This window comes from Eschrichtius robustus, chromosome 16 (genome assembly GCF_028021215.1).
Source record: "Eschrichtius robustus isolate mEscRob2 chromosome 16, mEscRob2.pri, whole genome shotgun sequence".
Taxonomy (NCBI): Eukaryota; Metazoa; Chordata; class Mammalia; order Artiodactyla; family Eschrichtiidae; genus Eschrichtius; species Eschrichtius robustus.
In genome coordinates, this window is record NC_090839.1 from 39,558,854 (window position 1) to 39,575,513 (window position 16,660).

At 52.7% G+C, this 16,660-nt stretch overlaps 1 protein-coding gene across 1 annotated transcript in view; it reads right to left on the reverse strand.

The window, feature by feature from the left end:
• Positions 1–2,008: 2,008 nt before the first annotated feature.
• JAG1 (jagged canonical Notch ligand 1) overlaps positions 2,009–16,660 on the reverse strand; it is a 35,320-nt gene continuing 20,668 nt past the window's right edge. The window contains exons 6-26 of the mRNA XM_068565611.1: positions 16,334–16,464; positions 15,980–16,099; positions 15,430–15,543; positions 13,931–14,044; positions 13,234–13,347; positions 12,775–12,821; positions 12,265–12,438; positions 11,712–11,862; positions 10,740–10,904; positions 10,148–10,261; positions 9,518–9,631; positions 9,321–9,434; positions 9,065–9,181; positions 8,551–8,578; positions 8,004–8,089; positions 6,768–6,881; positions 6,011–6,120; positions 5,693–5,926; positions 5,350–5,481; positions 5,010–5,160; positions 2,009–4,230 (exon numbers count right to left, since the gene is read on the reverse strand). Coding sequence (XP_068421712.1) covers positions 3,773–4,230; positions 5,010–5,160; positions 5,350–5,481; positions 5,693–5,926; positions 6,011–6,120; positions 6,768–6,881; positions 8,004–8,089; positions 8,551–8,578; positions 9,065–9,181; positions 9,321–9,434; positions 9,518–9,631; positions 10,148–10,261; positions 10,740–10,904; positions 11,712–11,862; positions 12,265–12,438; positions 12,775–12,821; positions 13,234–13,347; positions 13,931–14,044; positions 15,430–15,543; positions 15,980–16,099; positions 16,334–16,464 — 2,902 coding nt within the window. The 3' untranslated portion in view covers positions 2,009–3,772. The remainder of the gene's footprint in view (positions 4,231–5,009; positions 5,161–5,349; positions 5,482–5,692; positions 5,927–6,010; positions 6,121–6,767; positions 6,882–8,003; positions 8,090–8,550; positions 8,579–9,064; positions 9,182–9,320; positions 9,435–9,517; positions 9,632–10,147; positions 10,262–10,739; positions 10,905–11,711; positions 11,863–12,264; positions 12,439–12,774; positions 12,822–13,233; positions 13,348–13,930; positions 14,045–15,429; positions 15,544–15,979; positions 16,100–16,333; positions 16,465–16,660) is intronic.

A 16,660-nucleotide genomic window follows, 5' to 3' on the forward strand; every position in this document is an offset into this window, starting at 1 on the left:
CAGCCAATAAAATGAAGCTCTTACACCACAACTTGTTCAAGGGGCGGTGTCATTAATTTACTTAAAAATGATGTCAGGTGGCAATTGAGCAACAAACCGGCTTCCAGACTACTTAAGTCAGTTTAACAAGGAGGAAAAGCCTTGGAATTAATGGAAGAGCTTGTACTTTAGTATGTTAGTGAAGCTGTTCTCAAAGTTTGCTGTACCTAAACCAGGGAGGATTGGGGGAGGAGGGGACAGCTTGTTGAAAATACAGGTTCCCAGGCCCCGCTTACGAATCATGAGCCAGGCCTGGGACTCTGCATTTAAGAGAAACCCCCCCACCCCACCCCCACCCCCACCCCCGCCCCGCCCCAGCTTACAAGTTCCACTTCTGCTCATCACCCAGTCTCACTGGGCTTTTAGTTAAGATATACCCCCCTGTTCTAACTCTGTGTTACATAGGTCTAGAATCCCAGGACAGTGTCCCGTCCTAAAGCAACCAACTTTGAGCTGATGCTTTCCCGGAGTTTCATGGTATATATATGTTCTAATGCTGGAGTTCTAGTTAGCCATATTTCTGGACGGAAAATTCTTCCTTTTCCAGGGCCTGCTTACAGAGAGCACAGAACATTCCCAGGGGATGGGGAAGGTTCTAAGTCCCTTCTTTTGCACATTCCTGCCCCCAGGATAACCAGGGCCTGGAGAAAGGGGACAACCGCCCTTAACGACCAAGGTCCTGGCTTTGAGCCGTGTCCAGATGAGACCATCTCATCCTTTCCACTACCCAGCGTGTCCTGCATAGAAGTCTCCTTAAAAATAACAATCACAAGATCATTTCCCTCCTGGAATAAAGAATTGCAGAGGCTCATTAAACTTTCTTCTTGGCACACAAGCCTTTGGCAACTACCCAGGGAATTCTGGGTCCTGCAGAATCCAAGTTTACAAACCACCAGGGCAAGGTAGCATTTGAACTCAGACTGTCCCGCTCGTGGGGTCTGTAGCAGGAAAGCACTGCTCCCTCCCTCTGACCCGGCCCCCGCAGAGCAGTGATGGGGTGGAGGGCGCAGTACCAGGACAGGGAGACACCGTGGAAACCCAGACCCGTCACAGTCCAGGTCCTTCGTGCTCCCTCCCCAAGCCAAAACTCTGTCCCAGACTGATTCCCCTGGTGGCCTCCGCTCGTGCACAAGGAACCAGGGACACTTCAACCCGCCATCCATTCTTAACCAAGATGCCCATCGGGACACACCTCCTAGCCTGGTAGAAAGAGAAGCTTCCCAAGAATGAAGAAAGATAAACATCCCCGTAGCTTTTCCCTCCGCTCAGTTTGTCCCTCCAGCTGGAGTTATACTATGAAGACTGGAGGGGGGTGACAGCCTAGGTGTCACAGCTCCGAGGAGGGTAAGCTATGGCTTCCTAACCAGAGGAGGGAACTCCTGGCAACTCCTCAAAGCTGCTGGAAGCTGTCCACGTGCCTGTCACTGGCGGTTCATCCCTCAGTGCCGAGATGCCAGAGGCAAAGCTTCCCCCACTCCACCCCGCACCGCCCCGCCCCGCCCCGCCATGTGGGGCAGGCTTGTTGGCCTCTGGCCCCAGCAGCCACGAGCAATAACCACAGCTTACCTGCCCTTTAGAGGTAGGAGCAGCCCGGCTCTGGCACCTCACGGAAGGCCAGGCACCCGGCACCCCCAAGGGCGCACGGGAGGCCAGCCACTCGCGCACTCCCTAGGAGCAAGGTGGTGAGTAGCAGAAGGACCCTCACCCCAGAAGCTTGTAACCACCACCTCCTGCGGAGACCAGCCCAGAGGCACAAGGTGCACAAAAGCCACAAGGGTGTGGTCTGCAGTGAAGGCAGGACATCCACATTCATCCAACCAGCCAGGGGAAAAAAAAAAAAGAGAAAGCCTCCAGGCTCCCTCCTTATCCCCCAGCACCAATTCCAAGCTATTTAAAACCCTTTTACTGCGGTGGGCGTTCCCGCAAGTGCTCAAAACAATTCAGTCCACACTGCAGGCCATTGATCCAGTGGTGTTTATTCAAGCAGTATTCACACTTGCTGTCGAATAACAAGGGCATCTAGGCCCCCAAGATGGGGCTCACAGCTCCAGCTTCACAGCAGCCCCTCGGGGTTTCAAGAATGTTATGGCTGAAAAGGCTTTCCGTTCTTGATGGGGGCCCCTGTCAAGCACAGCCTACTTCTCACACCCCAGTCACCAGGACAGACCCAGGGCGGTGGCAAAGGCACAAGGCAGAGCCAGGCAGAACTACGTAAGCTCAGAAGAGGCCACACTGGTCCGTGTTTTCGTACAAAAAAATTTAATAAATATGACTTTTCAAAATTTATTGCCAGGAACAACACATCAAAGATGTATGTTTATGTTCATATAACACTAACAGGACAATACAAAGGATCTTCACGGTCTTAACGGTGAACCAACGAAATCAGTTTTTAGTAAGTCTTTTTGATCTTAAATTTCGTCATAGCATTTTGATTTCCTCACTTAAGGCAGGCAGTGGACTCTGGCAAATCTAAACAGTGACCTTTCTGGACATTTTACGGTTCAAGTATTCAACTAGCTTATGAGAATACTCCCTAAATGCAGTAGATAACAACAAAAAATCAAATCTACAAGTGGTTCAGTCTTACATTACGAATGGTGAAAAGAAATCAGAATTTACAAGATAAGATTGGTATGCTTCCAACTTCACACAATTAATTTGATATCTTTAATGATCTTCAACCACTCACGTTTTGGCTACGTTTAGTCATAGCTCAGCTTGTTCCCTTAAACTGCTCGGTAGCAGATCACCTGCCTGTCTCTTTCAAGTCTAAAGCAAAAAAAAAAAACCAAAAAAACAAAAAACTTGTTCTAGACTAACTCTCAAACTGCCTCAGTCGGGGTTTTAAACATCTGACGTCGTACGAAAAAAAAAAAAAAAAAAAAAAAAAAAAAACTCCACCAGTATTCCAGGCACAGAAGGCCATCCTATTGTCTTAAAATAAACTATTTTCAAACACCTTAATTTTGGCTTATAGGCAACACGTAATAAGAAAATAAGGTCAAAAAAATAAAGCCATACGCTTACAACGCTATCAAAAACCTTCAATTCTAAACACGTACATATAAATAAAAAGGAATGATGTCTTAAGGCTCTTGATTATTAAGTTAATAAATCAAATATACACAGTGATTAATAAAAAAGAATTATTTACAGAACTATACAAAATTCTACTTTTGACACATTTTTCCTCTTTAAATTCTTCATTTTACCAGCAACTGCTGACATCAAAGTCCCCCTCCCCCAACAACAACAACAAAATACAATAAAAAAAATAAATAATAAACTCATTTGTGATAGTTGCTGTGGTTCTGAGCTGCAAAGGCACTTTTCAAATACAGAACTACTTGGACGTCATCATAAAACCAATATACAAAAACAACTCAAGAGTCAATAAATATAAATAAAAACTATGATCCTAAGACTGCATCACCATCGGGACATCTGGCAGAAGTGGAGGCTGGAGGCCTCGGGGGGCCGGGGGTTCTCCTGGGAGCCTGATCCGACAGGTGCGGGGCCCCAGGGCCCCGGGGCCTGGTGTTTGCTTAGCTGTGCAATGCAGTGCTGCCCAGCCAACCACAGAAACTACCATTGCCAGTGTAAGCCAGCTTGTCAGAACTTAAATTAACACAGGGATTCTACGTCAAGGACAGCCTGGGACCGGAACACGACAGGACAGCTGGAGAAGCTTCAGGAACCCCGGGCGCCCTCAGACTCCGCCCGCCGTCTGCTATACGATGTACTCCATGCGGTTCAGGCTCTGCGCGCTCTCCAGGTCTCTGTTGTCCTGTTTGTTTGTCCAGTTCGGGTGCTTGGCCGGCGTGCCGTGGGGGGACTTCTCCTCTCTGTCGACCAGCGTGTACGTGGCCTGCCTGGCGAAGCGGGCTTTCTGCTGGTGCTTGTCCATGTCGTCCTCTTCCACCTCCGAGTTGTGTGTCCTTATTTTGGACATTTTGGAGTTCTTGTTCTCGTAGTCCTTGATGGGGACCGTGTTGGCCCCGTGCTTCTCAATGGGGTTCTTGATCTGGTTCAGCTGCTCCCGCACGTTGTTGGTGGTGCTCTCCTCAGAGGCCGAGCGCGCGTGGCTGCCGGGCTTCCGCCGCTTGCGCACGCACCAGTAGAAGGCGGTCACCAGGCAGCAGACCCAGGCCACGGTCAGGACCGAGCTCAGCAGGGGCACCAGGAAATCTGCAAGGCAGGCACCCCCGTGAGCCCCGCGCCCACGGCTCCCCTGTCCTTGGTCCCTGAGAAGGGCGCGTGGGGACGAGTCCCTTTTCCCGACCACACATCATCACCTCCCAGCATCCTCAGAGATCCAGCATCCCTGGAGGGACCAGGCCGAGCAGCAGCCCGTAGAGGCTCCCGCCTCGGTGCAGAGCAGCATCTGGGCCGGTCACGGGGAGTCTGGCTACTTAGGCAGCTCATTAGAGGAGCCGGTTTTCAGAACCATCAGAAAGAGGGTCCCAGCCTGGACGGCTCAAATGCCCCCAGTGGTCCTGCGCCCGGCAAGTCGCTTCACTAGAACGGTGATGCTCGGGGCATCCGCGGGGGACCCCGGACATCCTGCAGGGCCATCGAGCCATCTATCAAACCCGTGTCTCAGCGCTTAGGACGGGCTGTCCCCTGACACTGGAGCACAGGACAGGCTCCGCACAGACACGCGCTCAAGGCACAGCCATGCTCTTCCCAGGACCCAGAGACAATGCGTGCCTGGAAGGGCGCCCGCCTGCCGGAGCACAGCTTGCAGGCAGGGGAACAAGTCAGGGCCGCCTCTGCCCTTTGCCAGTGTGACATTGGTCACGTCAGCCGGCCTCTGTTTTCTCAGTTAAACATGGGGGATCCTTGAGTAGGGAACCATCAAGTGACTCCCCACCCTGGCGGTTTTACTGGACGCCAGTTGTATTGGTCTTATTGATGAGATGGACGGACGGTCCTCACAGAAAGGGACCACCGCCCCCACCACCTACCTGTTCTGTTCTTCAGAGGACGCCTCTGAACTCTCACTTCTGCAACGGCGGCTATCAGTGAGCTGTTCCCTTCTCGTTTACTAACAAGATCTATAATTTTGTCGGTGATTTCCTTGATTGGGTTTCCATCATCCCGGATGTCTTCAGCAGACTGGAAAAGGAAGACTCATCAGACCAGAGGGTCAGGGACACTCTACAGTCACCTTTATTCAAAATTATTTGACCACACGTGTATGTCAAGCTCTCCTTCAATATATCTGCTCCCCTGGACACTGGCTAAGTGAAGTTTCTGAGCTACTTCGCAATCAAACAACTAAGCGTGCATGGGTCTCATACTCACAATGGCCACGTGTATTTCATTGTTTGCAGAAGGGGAAGGCTCGCAAGCTATGTAGATTGAATATTCAGCAGAAACATTCTTCAAAATATTCAAATTCCGCAATTCGCTGCAAATGTGCTCTGTGGTGAGACCCTAGAATGAGATTTTTTAATTCACACACGTGTAAAAGAGCAGAAGGAAAAAAGGCTGCTGTTTGCTTGAAAGTGAAGCTATATTCAGAAGCTGAGCTCTGGTGTAAGACAAGAATCTAGGCTAAGGGGGAGGAGATCCGAGCTCGACTTGCCCCTGCTTTAGGGCAGGCAGACACACCCCACCTCTCCAAAGCCAGCAAGGTGTTCCGTACCGGCGACATCATCTCCTTGTTGAAGGTGAACGTGATGTTGGCACAGTTGTCCTGGTAGTAGGGGTCAGAGGCACACTTGGTCTTCACGGGCTGGAGGCTGGAGGACCGGCACTCACCCACACCAGTGCAGGGGCGCACGAAGCACTGGGCGTCCAGGATGGGGATGCAGCTCTGCCCGCTGGGGCACTCGCTGTGCCCTTTGTGCAGCGAGCAAGGGCGGGGGCCACACCACACCTGCAGAGACAGACAGAGAAGAGCTCAGGAGACGCTCGTTGGCAGTTCCAGAACCAGAACGCCGGCGGCTGGGGCCACGCCTACCTTCGAGCAGGCGATCCTCCCGTCCAGGCACTGGCAGGTGTTGCAGTCATCGTCCCACTTGGCCCCATCAGGTATCACGCTCCCCACGGTGATGCAAGACCTCCCTGAAACTGAGGTGGAGACTCGTGAGTGGGAGGAGTTGCCTTTTCTGGAGACGGTTCTCCTGATTCTTCACTCCCTGCCCGTCGGGAAGTGATTACACCTGTTGCCCCTTGCCCTGTGACAACACAGTTGCTCCCACGATGGGCAAGCGTCCCTCCTTCCCCAGTGGCCTTTGCACCTGGCCACGCGACCGGCTTTGGTCAGTGCAGTGCATTGGGATGCGATGTGAGCAGAGTCTCTCCCGGGTGAGCTTGGCCCCTTGAGAGTCTGCCGTTTGCCAGGAAAAGGACGTGCCCTGGATACAGTGCTGGTCCAAGGAGGATGGGGTGGCACACAGACCTGGGCACCCAAGCCGAGGCAACCATCGCTCTGCTTCTGCCCTTTGTGCCCACGAGCAACACCAATACTTGTTGTACGCACGGAGATCGGGGATGGTTGTCACACAGCATAGCTGTGGCAACAGCTGGCTAAAACCAACAGCTACCCTGTTTTCATGGGACCCCCCCTCAGGTTTCCCCGTCCCCGTGGTCCCAAGTGGATGTCCCCTCCGTGTTCTCTCCCTGAGCATACTGTCCACTCACGAACAGTCAAAACAGTGACTGCAGTGCCTGCTCAGCCCGCAGGACACACGGGCAGCTGGGCCCGGCCCACGTACCTTCCTGGCATTTAGCACCACTGTGCCCTGGGGGGCAGACACACCGGTACCCATTGATCTCATCCACACAGGTTGCCCCGAAGGCACAAGGTGAAGACTGGCATTCGTTGATGTCTAGGAAAAATGGAGTTCGAGCTTAGGCCCCAGTGGGCGGCAGCAATGTTTTTCTAAGTTTTTACTGAAAAAACGTACAGATAAGCTTTCTAAGTATAAGCTTAATGCATTTTCATCACATGACCAGCACCCAAATAAACAGATCATCAGTACTCCCAAAGTCTCCAGTCACTGCCCCACAAGGACCACCGCGAGCCTGATTTCTAACAGCTGAGAATCATATGGGGAAGCAGCAATTTTTAACTGAGGTTCCTTTTTCTTTGATAGTACAATTTAGAACAAGGGCCGGCAAAGATCTTGAAAAGGGTCAGCTGGTAAGTAGTTTCGGCTTTGCAGGCCATGTAGTCTCTGCCACGACTGCCCAACTCTGTTGCAGCATGAAAGCAGCCCCAGACGGTACATCAACAAGGGTGTGGCTGTGTGTCAATCAAACTTTATTTTGGCCCCCAGGCCATAATTTGCCGACTCCCGATTCAGAAACATGAAACAGATACACAGTTCCCCCATCTAGTAGTTCTTGAAGTCCCAGACTTGGGGACCTCAAGGACCAGTAAAACTTTAAATGCTTTAGGGACAAGAACACAAAGAAGTACAACTAATCTATCACCTTTTTTGGCAAAAGAAAGGGCATATAAAAAAAGTAGGGAAAAGGCTCAAAATAAAGAATAAACTGTGAACTTCCTGAAAAACTGCATTGCCTGCCTCCATTTTGTTTAGTCATTTCACCGGGGCCTGATCAAGCCCTGGAAACCGCAGCCCCAGTCCCCCTTCTGTGGCCTTAGCTCTGTCCCCCACCGGCACGGCTGTGGCAAAGTCCGCTTGCCCATAATTTCATGTTAGTCACGGGGACAGGCACACTCTTTCCTTAGGACCTCAGAGTAGATTAATCACCAAATTCTGTGTCTGACACTCTCTCCCCTAGAGCAAGGAGGGCTGTGTCCCCCAGAGAGGGGCTGGCAGGTACCTGGGAGGGAGAGTCCAGCCAGGGCCATCTTAATCCCAGCTGGAGGCAGGAGGTTACTTGTCAAGGCTACTTAGAACCATGGCCATAATTATTTTAAAGATGAAAACTCTCAGGCTGAGGGTTTGGAGTGGGGAGACCCAGTCGGAGGTGGTCCTTACTTATCCTGCAGTCGGGCCCAGCGAAGCCGGGGGCGCACTCACAGCGGTACCAGTTCTCTCCATCCACGCACGTGCCACTGTTGTAGCTATGAGAGCAAAGACCCCTCGGTCACCACCAGTCCACCACTCCCCCTGCCAGTTCAAAGGTAGCCGTGCCAGTTACGATCGGCGGCTCTCACCCCTGCTCACACGCACCACTGCCTGGGAGCTTTAAAAACACTGATGCCTGGGTCCCACCCCCAGAGAGTCTAATATCACAGGTCTCGGTCGCAGCCCAGGCACTGGAACTTATAAATGCTCCCCGGGTGATTCTCGCGTGCAGCCAAGGTTGAGAATCACTGCTCTAAATGAGGACACAACCTGACTAATTAAAGTGTGGTCCACGGACCAGCAGGATCGGCGTTGCCTGGGAGCTTGTTGGAGAGGAGGAATGTGCCGCAGCCCCCAGACCTCCCGCATCTGAACCTGCACTTCAAACAAGATCCCCAGGAGATGCCCACACGTGTCACAGCCAACAAGTGCCGGCTTAAAAGGTGGCCATGCTTACCAGGGATGAGGACTGCAGTCATTGGTATCTGCAAAGTAAAACAAAGACAACTTAACAGCAAGGCCTTCTTAGCCCTAAGTAAAAACACCAGTGATTTCCCACGATACCCAGATGATAAAGCTGTCGTTAACACCGGCAGAAGGAGCTTAAGACCTCTGCTCAATTGGAACCAGGCCCACACCACACTTGGTCCCATTCGCCGTGGGACACATGTACACAGGAAGAGGCCCTGGGTGGGGTGGGCAGGGGGTGTGAGAATGGATGGAGACAGGCTGCTGGTCAGACCGGAGCTGGGAACCACGACGCCATCTGTCTCCACTTATCTCCTCGGCGACTTTCTCATGCCCAGGTCAGGGCTGCATCCCATCAAGTCATTAGAACAGACCCAGGTGATGCAGAAGCAGACATCAAACAGCTCTGCTTCTGGTTTCCATTGCCAGTCCCTGGGGGTGTCAGGATGGACTCCTGCAGCCCTCAGAGAGTTCAAGGTGGCAAGCGGGGGGGAAACACTCACTCTGCGTACAGATGGGCCCCTCCCAGCCTTCTTTGCAGACACACGTGAAGGACTCGCCGTTGACCACACAGGTGCCCCCATTGTGGCAGGGGTTAGGCAGGCAGCTACTGTTTCGGGCTACGAGATAAGAGCAGACAGGACCACCCTCCCTGAGGATCCAGCAACAGTCTGGAGGGGCAGAAACCAGGTCCCGGGAAACAGGCATAGGCTCACAGGCCCACGGCCTCTGCGAAGCCCAGGGAGGGCAGAAAGGTACCTATGTTACAGGTCGTTCCTTCCCAGCCTCCGGGACACATGCACTTGAAAGCGTCCCCCTCGTCATAGCAGGTGCCACCATTGTTGCACGTAGCCTCGTCACACTGGCTGTCACCTGGAGGAGAAGATCCCGGCGTGAGCCCCTGGCCGGCCCTGCTCACGGAAGACAGGGCAGGATCCCGGCCGGCCACCACTTACGTGAGTGGCAGGTCTTGCCTTTCCACCCGTTTTTACAGTCGCAGTAAAAGTCGTTGATCAGGTCACGACACGAGCCCCCGTTGTGGCAGGGGTTCTGGCTGCAGTCGTTAATATCTGCAATCAGAGGAGACGCCCGGCTGAAGACGCTCCCAGGCCCATCCACGCCCCGCGACGCCTGAGAACTGCATCTCTCCACCCTCATCCCCTGCTTTCCACGCCCAGTTCAAAACCAGCAGAGCCACCTGGGGACTTAAACACGGTCACCCTTTCCCAGGAATAAAGGAGCCCCCGACAGGCCACGGAAGTTGAAGTCAAGATGGGCAGAAACGACAACCCAAACAGAAAGATGATCGCTTTTCCTGCAAGCGGGGATATCTATCATCCTAATTACAGGGTCTAATTCGATAAGCTCCTCCGCAGAAGTCCCTTCCTGCTGGCTGGCGTCAGCATCAACACATGCAAATAGGCCAAAAAAAAAAAAAAAAAAAAAAACAGGCCATGCCGTCCCAGGGCAGGAATTGTCGGGGTCTTACTCCCAGATATTTCCACGAAGAAGAATGGCTTCCCATGTGGATTCTGTCCTGCCCACACCCCCCAGAGCTGTCTGTCCCCAAAGGACCCCTGACTCACTGGTCTCACAGTAGGCGCCCTCCCAGCCACCGCTGCAGATACACTTGTAGGAGTTGACACCATCGATGCAAGTGCCACCATTTTTACAGGGGTTGCTCTCACAGTCGTTAATATCTGTGAAAGGAAAAACAAACAGAAACCCAGGTAAGTGAAGGAAAAGTAATGCCACCGCCAAGCACTGTTCTATGGGTTTCCCTGCCCCTCCTGAGAAAATACACCGGGCACCTCAACAGTTAACTCTGTCAGGACTGTTTCTGAATCCGGCAGGCAGTTTTATCAAGCAGGGGCCTCCAGAGAGCACCCCGTCCCTTTTATTTAATGTCCTCGCACTAAGCTACTTGGTGAGAGTGGGGAGGAAACTCCTAGGGAAAGAGGACCACCCCATCTAGTAAGGTTCCAGAACATTCTAAAATAAACGTGCTGAAGACTTGAGAGGCATCAGTGATCTCGTAAGTTAAACATGACCTCAGTCTTAGATTGTAGATGGTAAACCTGGACTGGTCTCTCCTGAAATGATTCCAGATGCCCCCCAGCTGGGCCGGGGCAGGGTTGGGGGGACCTCGGCCCATTCCCCGAGGATGCGGGGTCTTACTTTCATGGCAGTACGTTCCAGTGAAGCCTTTGTTACAGTCACAGGTGAATTTGCCTCCCGACTGACTCTTGCACTTCCCGTGGGGACCGCAGACATTGGAGGAAATATAGCGCACCCCTTCAGGCGTGTCATTGGAGGCCATGGCCACCGTGCAGCTGTCAATCACTGCGAGACAGACTTGGGGTCAGATCCCCGCCAGGGACCCGAAGACCCGGTGTTCCTGAGCCCAGGACCCGTGCCACGCCTGCTCTCCTGGAGCCAGGCACCCGTCGGCTAATGAGGGTAAGAAGCCAGCACCTCGGGGGCCAAGACTGGCAACGTGCCGTGTCACGCTGGGACAGGCAAAGCCGAGACCCCAGGCAGAGAGATTTTTTTTTTTTTTTTTAGGTGTTTTCTCCCCATGGAGCCAAGGAGCCCACGTGTCTGCGGGCCCTGTTCATCCTCCCTCTACTGATACATCTACCGAATTTGCTGGAAGCTGGCTAAGGAGGAGGAACAGCCTTTCCCTCGACGTAAGGGCACTTACGGCTGCAGGACAAACTTACAGAACCTGGAAGCCTGAGCCACCTCACACAGCAGCCACAGGCGGCCGTTTAAATTTAAGTGAATGAAAAGTAAGTAAATCAGGGCTTCTAGTTGCCCTGGTCACACACTAAACGCTCCGGGCCACACGTGTCCCGAGGCTACTGTACCTGACGGTGCAGATATCACCGAGGCAGAAAGTTGTACTGGCAGAGGTGCCCTGAGGAATCCATCTCGGCCTTGCACATGAGCGTCCCCCAGAACGGGGATGCTAAATGAATTCCCTTCTCTGCCCTGGGCTACTTGCAGGTATGGTCCCCCCGACTGGTGGGCCTGAATAGGTTGTTTCCACGTGTTCTGGCTTCCCTCCGAGTGTCACGGGGCAGTGACGAACGGGCAGAGGAGAGCAGCCTTGAAGACAAGCCAGAACCCTGGCGGGGAGGGAGGTACCTTCACAGGGGGTGGTGCGGCAGTGGTCTTTAAGGTGGGAGCAGTTCTTGCCTTCATAGTCCTCTGGACACTTGCAGAAATAGTCGCTGGCACGGTTGTAGCACTGGGCACCGTTCTGGCAGGGGTTGGGCTCGCAATAATCGATGTCCAGCTGCGAGGACCAGGGGCAGGGGAGGGGGGACACAAAGTGAAACAAAGGCGTGATTATGCCTCCTCTGGGGCAGCGGCCACAGGAATTTGACCCTTTCGTCTGCTTCTGTTAGGAGAACACCCAGCATGATTTACAGTTGTGTCCTAGCGACTGTCCAGGTACGCATTTGAGACAACAGGGCAGAAGGAGAGAGAGTGCTGGGTCTGGGATGAAACGGACAAAGAGAAATCGACAGGCTACCGGACACCGGGAAGAAAATCACTCATCACCCTCCTTCCACGGCGTGTGTCTAGCAGAGATCCCTAGTCAATAGGAGGGTCCAGACAGTGTCGGGGAATGGGAAGGGAGCGAGGGGAGACTGCCTGTGAAAACCTGGCCATCGGACGCTGTAGCCCGGCTCACCTGACAGAGGTTTCCAGAGAAACCAGTGGGACACAGACACTGGAATCTGTTGATTTCGTTCTGACAGTGACCCCCGTTGAGACAGGGGTTGCTGGCACACTCATCGATGTCTGTCTCACAGTGATCGCCTGCATAGCCAGGTGGACAGATACAGCGATAACCATTAACCAAATCCTGGAGGGAGGAGAAGGGGGGGAGAAACACATGCTTTTTTTTCTAGGTGCTCCACAAACACAGGGCTTCAGTGGTTCAGCGTGACTGCTGCGGTTCAGCTGATTCACTGCAAGAGATGCCAAACCTCTCCAAATGTGAGAGAGGAATTTCTATGTGCACGCCTTCAAGATGACTCCCGGGAGGCTGGGGTAACAAGAGCCTGAGTGAAACTTCCAGAGACGCACTTTTCACCTGCATTTTTAAATCTCCCAGGGACAGAGCTTTCCCAGGGTCACATAAATCTTAAGGCTTGTTGTCTTATCTCTAAGGTTTTGATATAAGCGAAGATTTACATACCCGACAGGAGGCGTCATTCTGACATTGGCCGAGGCAGTCATTAATATCTAAAAAATAAACAAGTCACTGTATTGGAGGGGCAATTTACATTGAAATTGGGCTTAACTGAAAAGCCTTCTCTGCTCAGGACAGATAAAAACCTCCAATCAGATTTCTTGTGTGCTTCCCGTGAAATAAGGTTATTGGTGGGAACACTCCCTAGTTCTTCCAGACTGAGGTACTGAAACTTCACATCATTGTTTTAGCCACCCTTATCAGAGTACGGCCGTTTTACCAGCTAATGAGCCTGATAACGTGTATGTTTTCATTTCTGTGCCCATCACTCCCTCTCCAAAAACATTCCCTCTATAAGGATTTCCTTCCACTACTCAAGTCTTAGACCTGGAGCCTGAGTATGGCTGGCAAACGCCTTCAACACCCCAGTTTCATGAAAATCAAAATTGAAACAGTCTCACTCACTTATGTCACAATTCTGACCCATCCAGCCCGGGAGGCAATCACAGTAGTAGCTGGCAATCAGATTCTTACAGGATTTGGCATTTACACAAGGTTTGGCCTCGCATTCATTTGCATCTGCAAAACAGAGAGGATGAACAGTGAGAAATGGGGTCCTACCCCACCTCCCCCCTCAAAAAAAACACCATACCAATAGTTTGTCTGAAACGAGACATTTTAATAGGCTAGCTAAATAAGAGATACTACTTTGAACATCTGAACCCTTTCCCCTAGCCATGCTCCAATAAGGAATGCTGATTGATAACGTTCCAGCTGCTGTTAACAACTAGCCCCCGACAGGACAGCAAAAAGCCACTAGGCACTTCTGTGCAAAACCCAGCACAGCCTAGTTGCTGGGATTTAATAGCGGCAAAAAAGAATGCAGACAGCTCATTCCTCATGAGATCATCCCCGTTTGGAACCCAGCTGAACACTCCTCGGACAGACGATTGACATGGTTCAAGGAATCCCACGACTTTCCCACAGGGCCTCAAAGAGCCAGGCCATTTGCATGCGAGTTATTTCTCCCAGGCCCGCTGGCTGGACCCTAGATAATAAATGACTTCTTGGTACGATGGCACGCAAACTCGCACCGCTGGCCACATGCACATCTCCCTTAATCGCTCGGATCAAGCCAGCCCCGGTGCAGGAATTCTCTTACCTAACTGGCACGTTTTGCCCGTCCACTGGGGCGGGCACACGCACTTAAATCCGTTAACCAAGTCCTGGCAGGTGCCCCCGTGGGAACAGTTATTTGGAGAACAGTCATCAATGTCTGTTCGACAAAAAGAGGAGAGGGTTGGCAATTTAATCTCAATCCATTTGACAATTAGATAATTTAATACCACCCCTCACATGAGGCGCCTTCACTTAAGAGCCAGACACCTGCTGCAAGTGACTGCTACGATGACGATAAGGCCTGATTTTAGCTTTAAATCCCCCACTGGCCCAGTTCATTTAATCTGCAACCTGAGCGGGCGGGAGAGCCAGCTGGATCCCCGGAGCATCAGCCCTCGGCAACTCGGGACATCTCTCTCTGCCTACCCTTTATTTTTAAAGAAAAGTTTCATCACGGAGCAGAGGTAACTAAGGAGAGGTAAGGAAAAATAACTTCTTCGCTGGTGAAAAAAAAAAAAATCATATTCTTATTTACTCACAGACTTTTCCCAAAATCACATGCCTGGGGTACCCAACCTCCCCCTTCTGCACTAGACTCCAGAGGCCTCTTAGCGATTCCTCTCCTGCCCGTGTAGGAGGTGCCAGGCTCTCCTCCTGAACCTGCTCACCGAGCCTTCACACCCCTAGGAGATGGGAATTGCTACTCTCCCGTTTAAACAGGGCACAGGTTGGCAGCGACCACAGTCCCACAAGTGGTGACGGGTGACGGGGCCATGGTGCCAGCCCAGGTGATCCAACCCCGGAACCCAGCTCCTTAACCGTGTCGCATGCTGTTCTCAGGGGGCTGATGACCGTGGACCTCGGGCCTGGCTGCACCTCTGAAATCCAGGAGCTTGTGTGTGTTTCGTTTTTTGTTTTTGCTGCACTGCATGGCACGTGGGATCCTAGTTCCCCGACCAGGGATCGAACCTGCGTCCCCTGCACTGGAAGCTCGGAGTCCTAACTGTTGCACCACCAGGGAAGTCCCCAGGAGCCTGTGGAAGGTACGAACTCCCCAATTCCAAAGGGAAACCATAGGACCCAGAGACCTGTACTGGGAAGCACTGGGGTAGTCCCGGTGTGCGGCCAAGTCCCGCAGCCACTGTCACTCTGTAGCCCTGGTCCCTCTTTCAAAATTTGTCCCCACCATGAAATTCAGTAGTGACGACCTCCCCCGCAGGCATCCTCTGTACAGCTTCGAGGAGAATAACCGTGACTCAGTTCAGAGGAGGCACAAGCCCAGGGAAAAGGACGCAGCTACGCCACGAGCGAGTTTCTTCCAGTCGGAGATGCGTGTGCTAACTTAGCAGGGTGCCTTAGGATGAGGGTGCCAGGAGACTTCCGAGGGCCGAGGCCGGAAGCTCAGGCCAGACTCCCCACCAGACCCCCTCCCACCGAAACAGACCCATCACTGAGACCGACGTGGGACCCACAACCCTGTATCTTGACACAATACCCCCCTCCCCCCGCCAAGAAAGGGCACAGGCCAAAACGCAGACTTACTTGTGGAGCACGTGGGGCCGGTCCAGCCCGGAGAACACTCACACTCAAACCCCAGGGAGGTCTCCTTGCAGCTGCCTCTGTTGTGGCAGGGATCAGAGAGGCAGGCGTGTTCCGCTGCGGACACCAGCACGGCAGTCAGCAAGGGGTGCCCACCGAGAGGCTACCTAACACTCTCCCGGGCAACCAAATCCCACTCCTGGGCCACTAGCTCGAGCTCGTTTCAAGAAATCAAAGCAGGTGTGGGACGTAACCCCGCTGTGCCTGGGGCGGGAAGGAAGTCATCTTTCTTGCTAAGCTCTCCCGCCCCGTTTCTCGGAGCTTCTGACCTGGGAGCTGGGTCACTGCCCCGCACACGCCGCCCCCGATGCAATCAGCAGCTCCCAAACCACCTGAGCAACTGGCCAGAGGTGTCAAAGACCCACGGAACTGCTGGGAGGACAGGTCTTAACGTTGGAGGATATTTTCACCTTTTCACGAGTCCCTAAGTGTATTTAAGCTGAGTACACAGAAAAATTAGACAAAGGGATCTCACTGCGCCTGGACCACTTACCAATTTCACAGTTGGGTCCTGAGTACCCCTCGGGGCATGAACACTGATATTTGTCAGGCCCCGTGTTGCTACAAGTTCCCCCATTGAGACACGGCTGGTGGGTCCCGCAGTAGTTGAGATCTGCAAAAAGACCCCAAAGAAGTCACTCAAAGACCAGAAAGACTGTGTTCCTAGACCCATTCCTCTTAAAAAACTAAAACCGAGGGAAACAGACCCAGATTCACAGGGTTAAAGGCAAATTCAAACAGATTTAGAATAAAAGCCCCTGCAAATAAAAATAAATGAAAGTACAAACCAAATCACCGACACCCCACCCCCGACCTCCAGCTCCGCCCAGGCCCTCCCCAGACATACCTTTGTCGCAGAGCTGACCACCCCAGTTAGTCTCACAGAGGCACTGCCAGGGCTCGTTACAGGTGCCGTGGACGCACCCTGGGTGTGGGATGCACTTGTCACAGTACAGGCCCTGCCAGCCATACTGGCACCTGGGGACACACAGCAAACCCTGCTTTACCCTTTAGAACTTGCAGGAGATCGGAGCCAGAAAAACACAAGGATGCAAAGCCCAGGCTTGCTGTTTCTGGCGACAGGATGGTAGACTGTCAAGGTCTGTCCAGGGGTTCCCTCTGAGCAAACATTTTCCCAGTTGGACTGAGGTCCCCTCCCAGGCGACTCCCAACA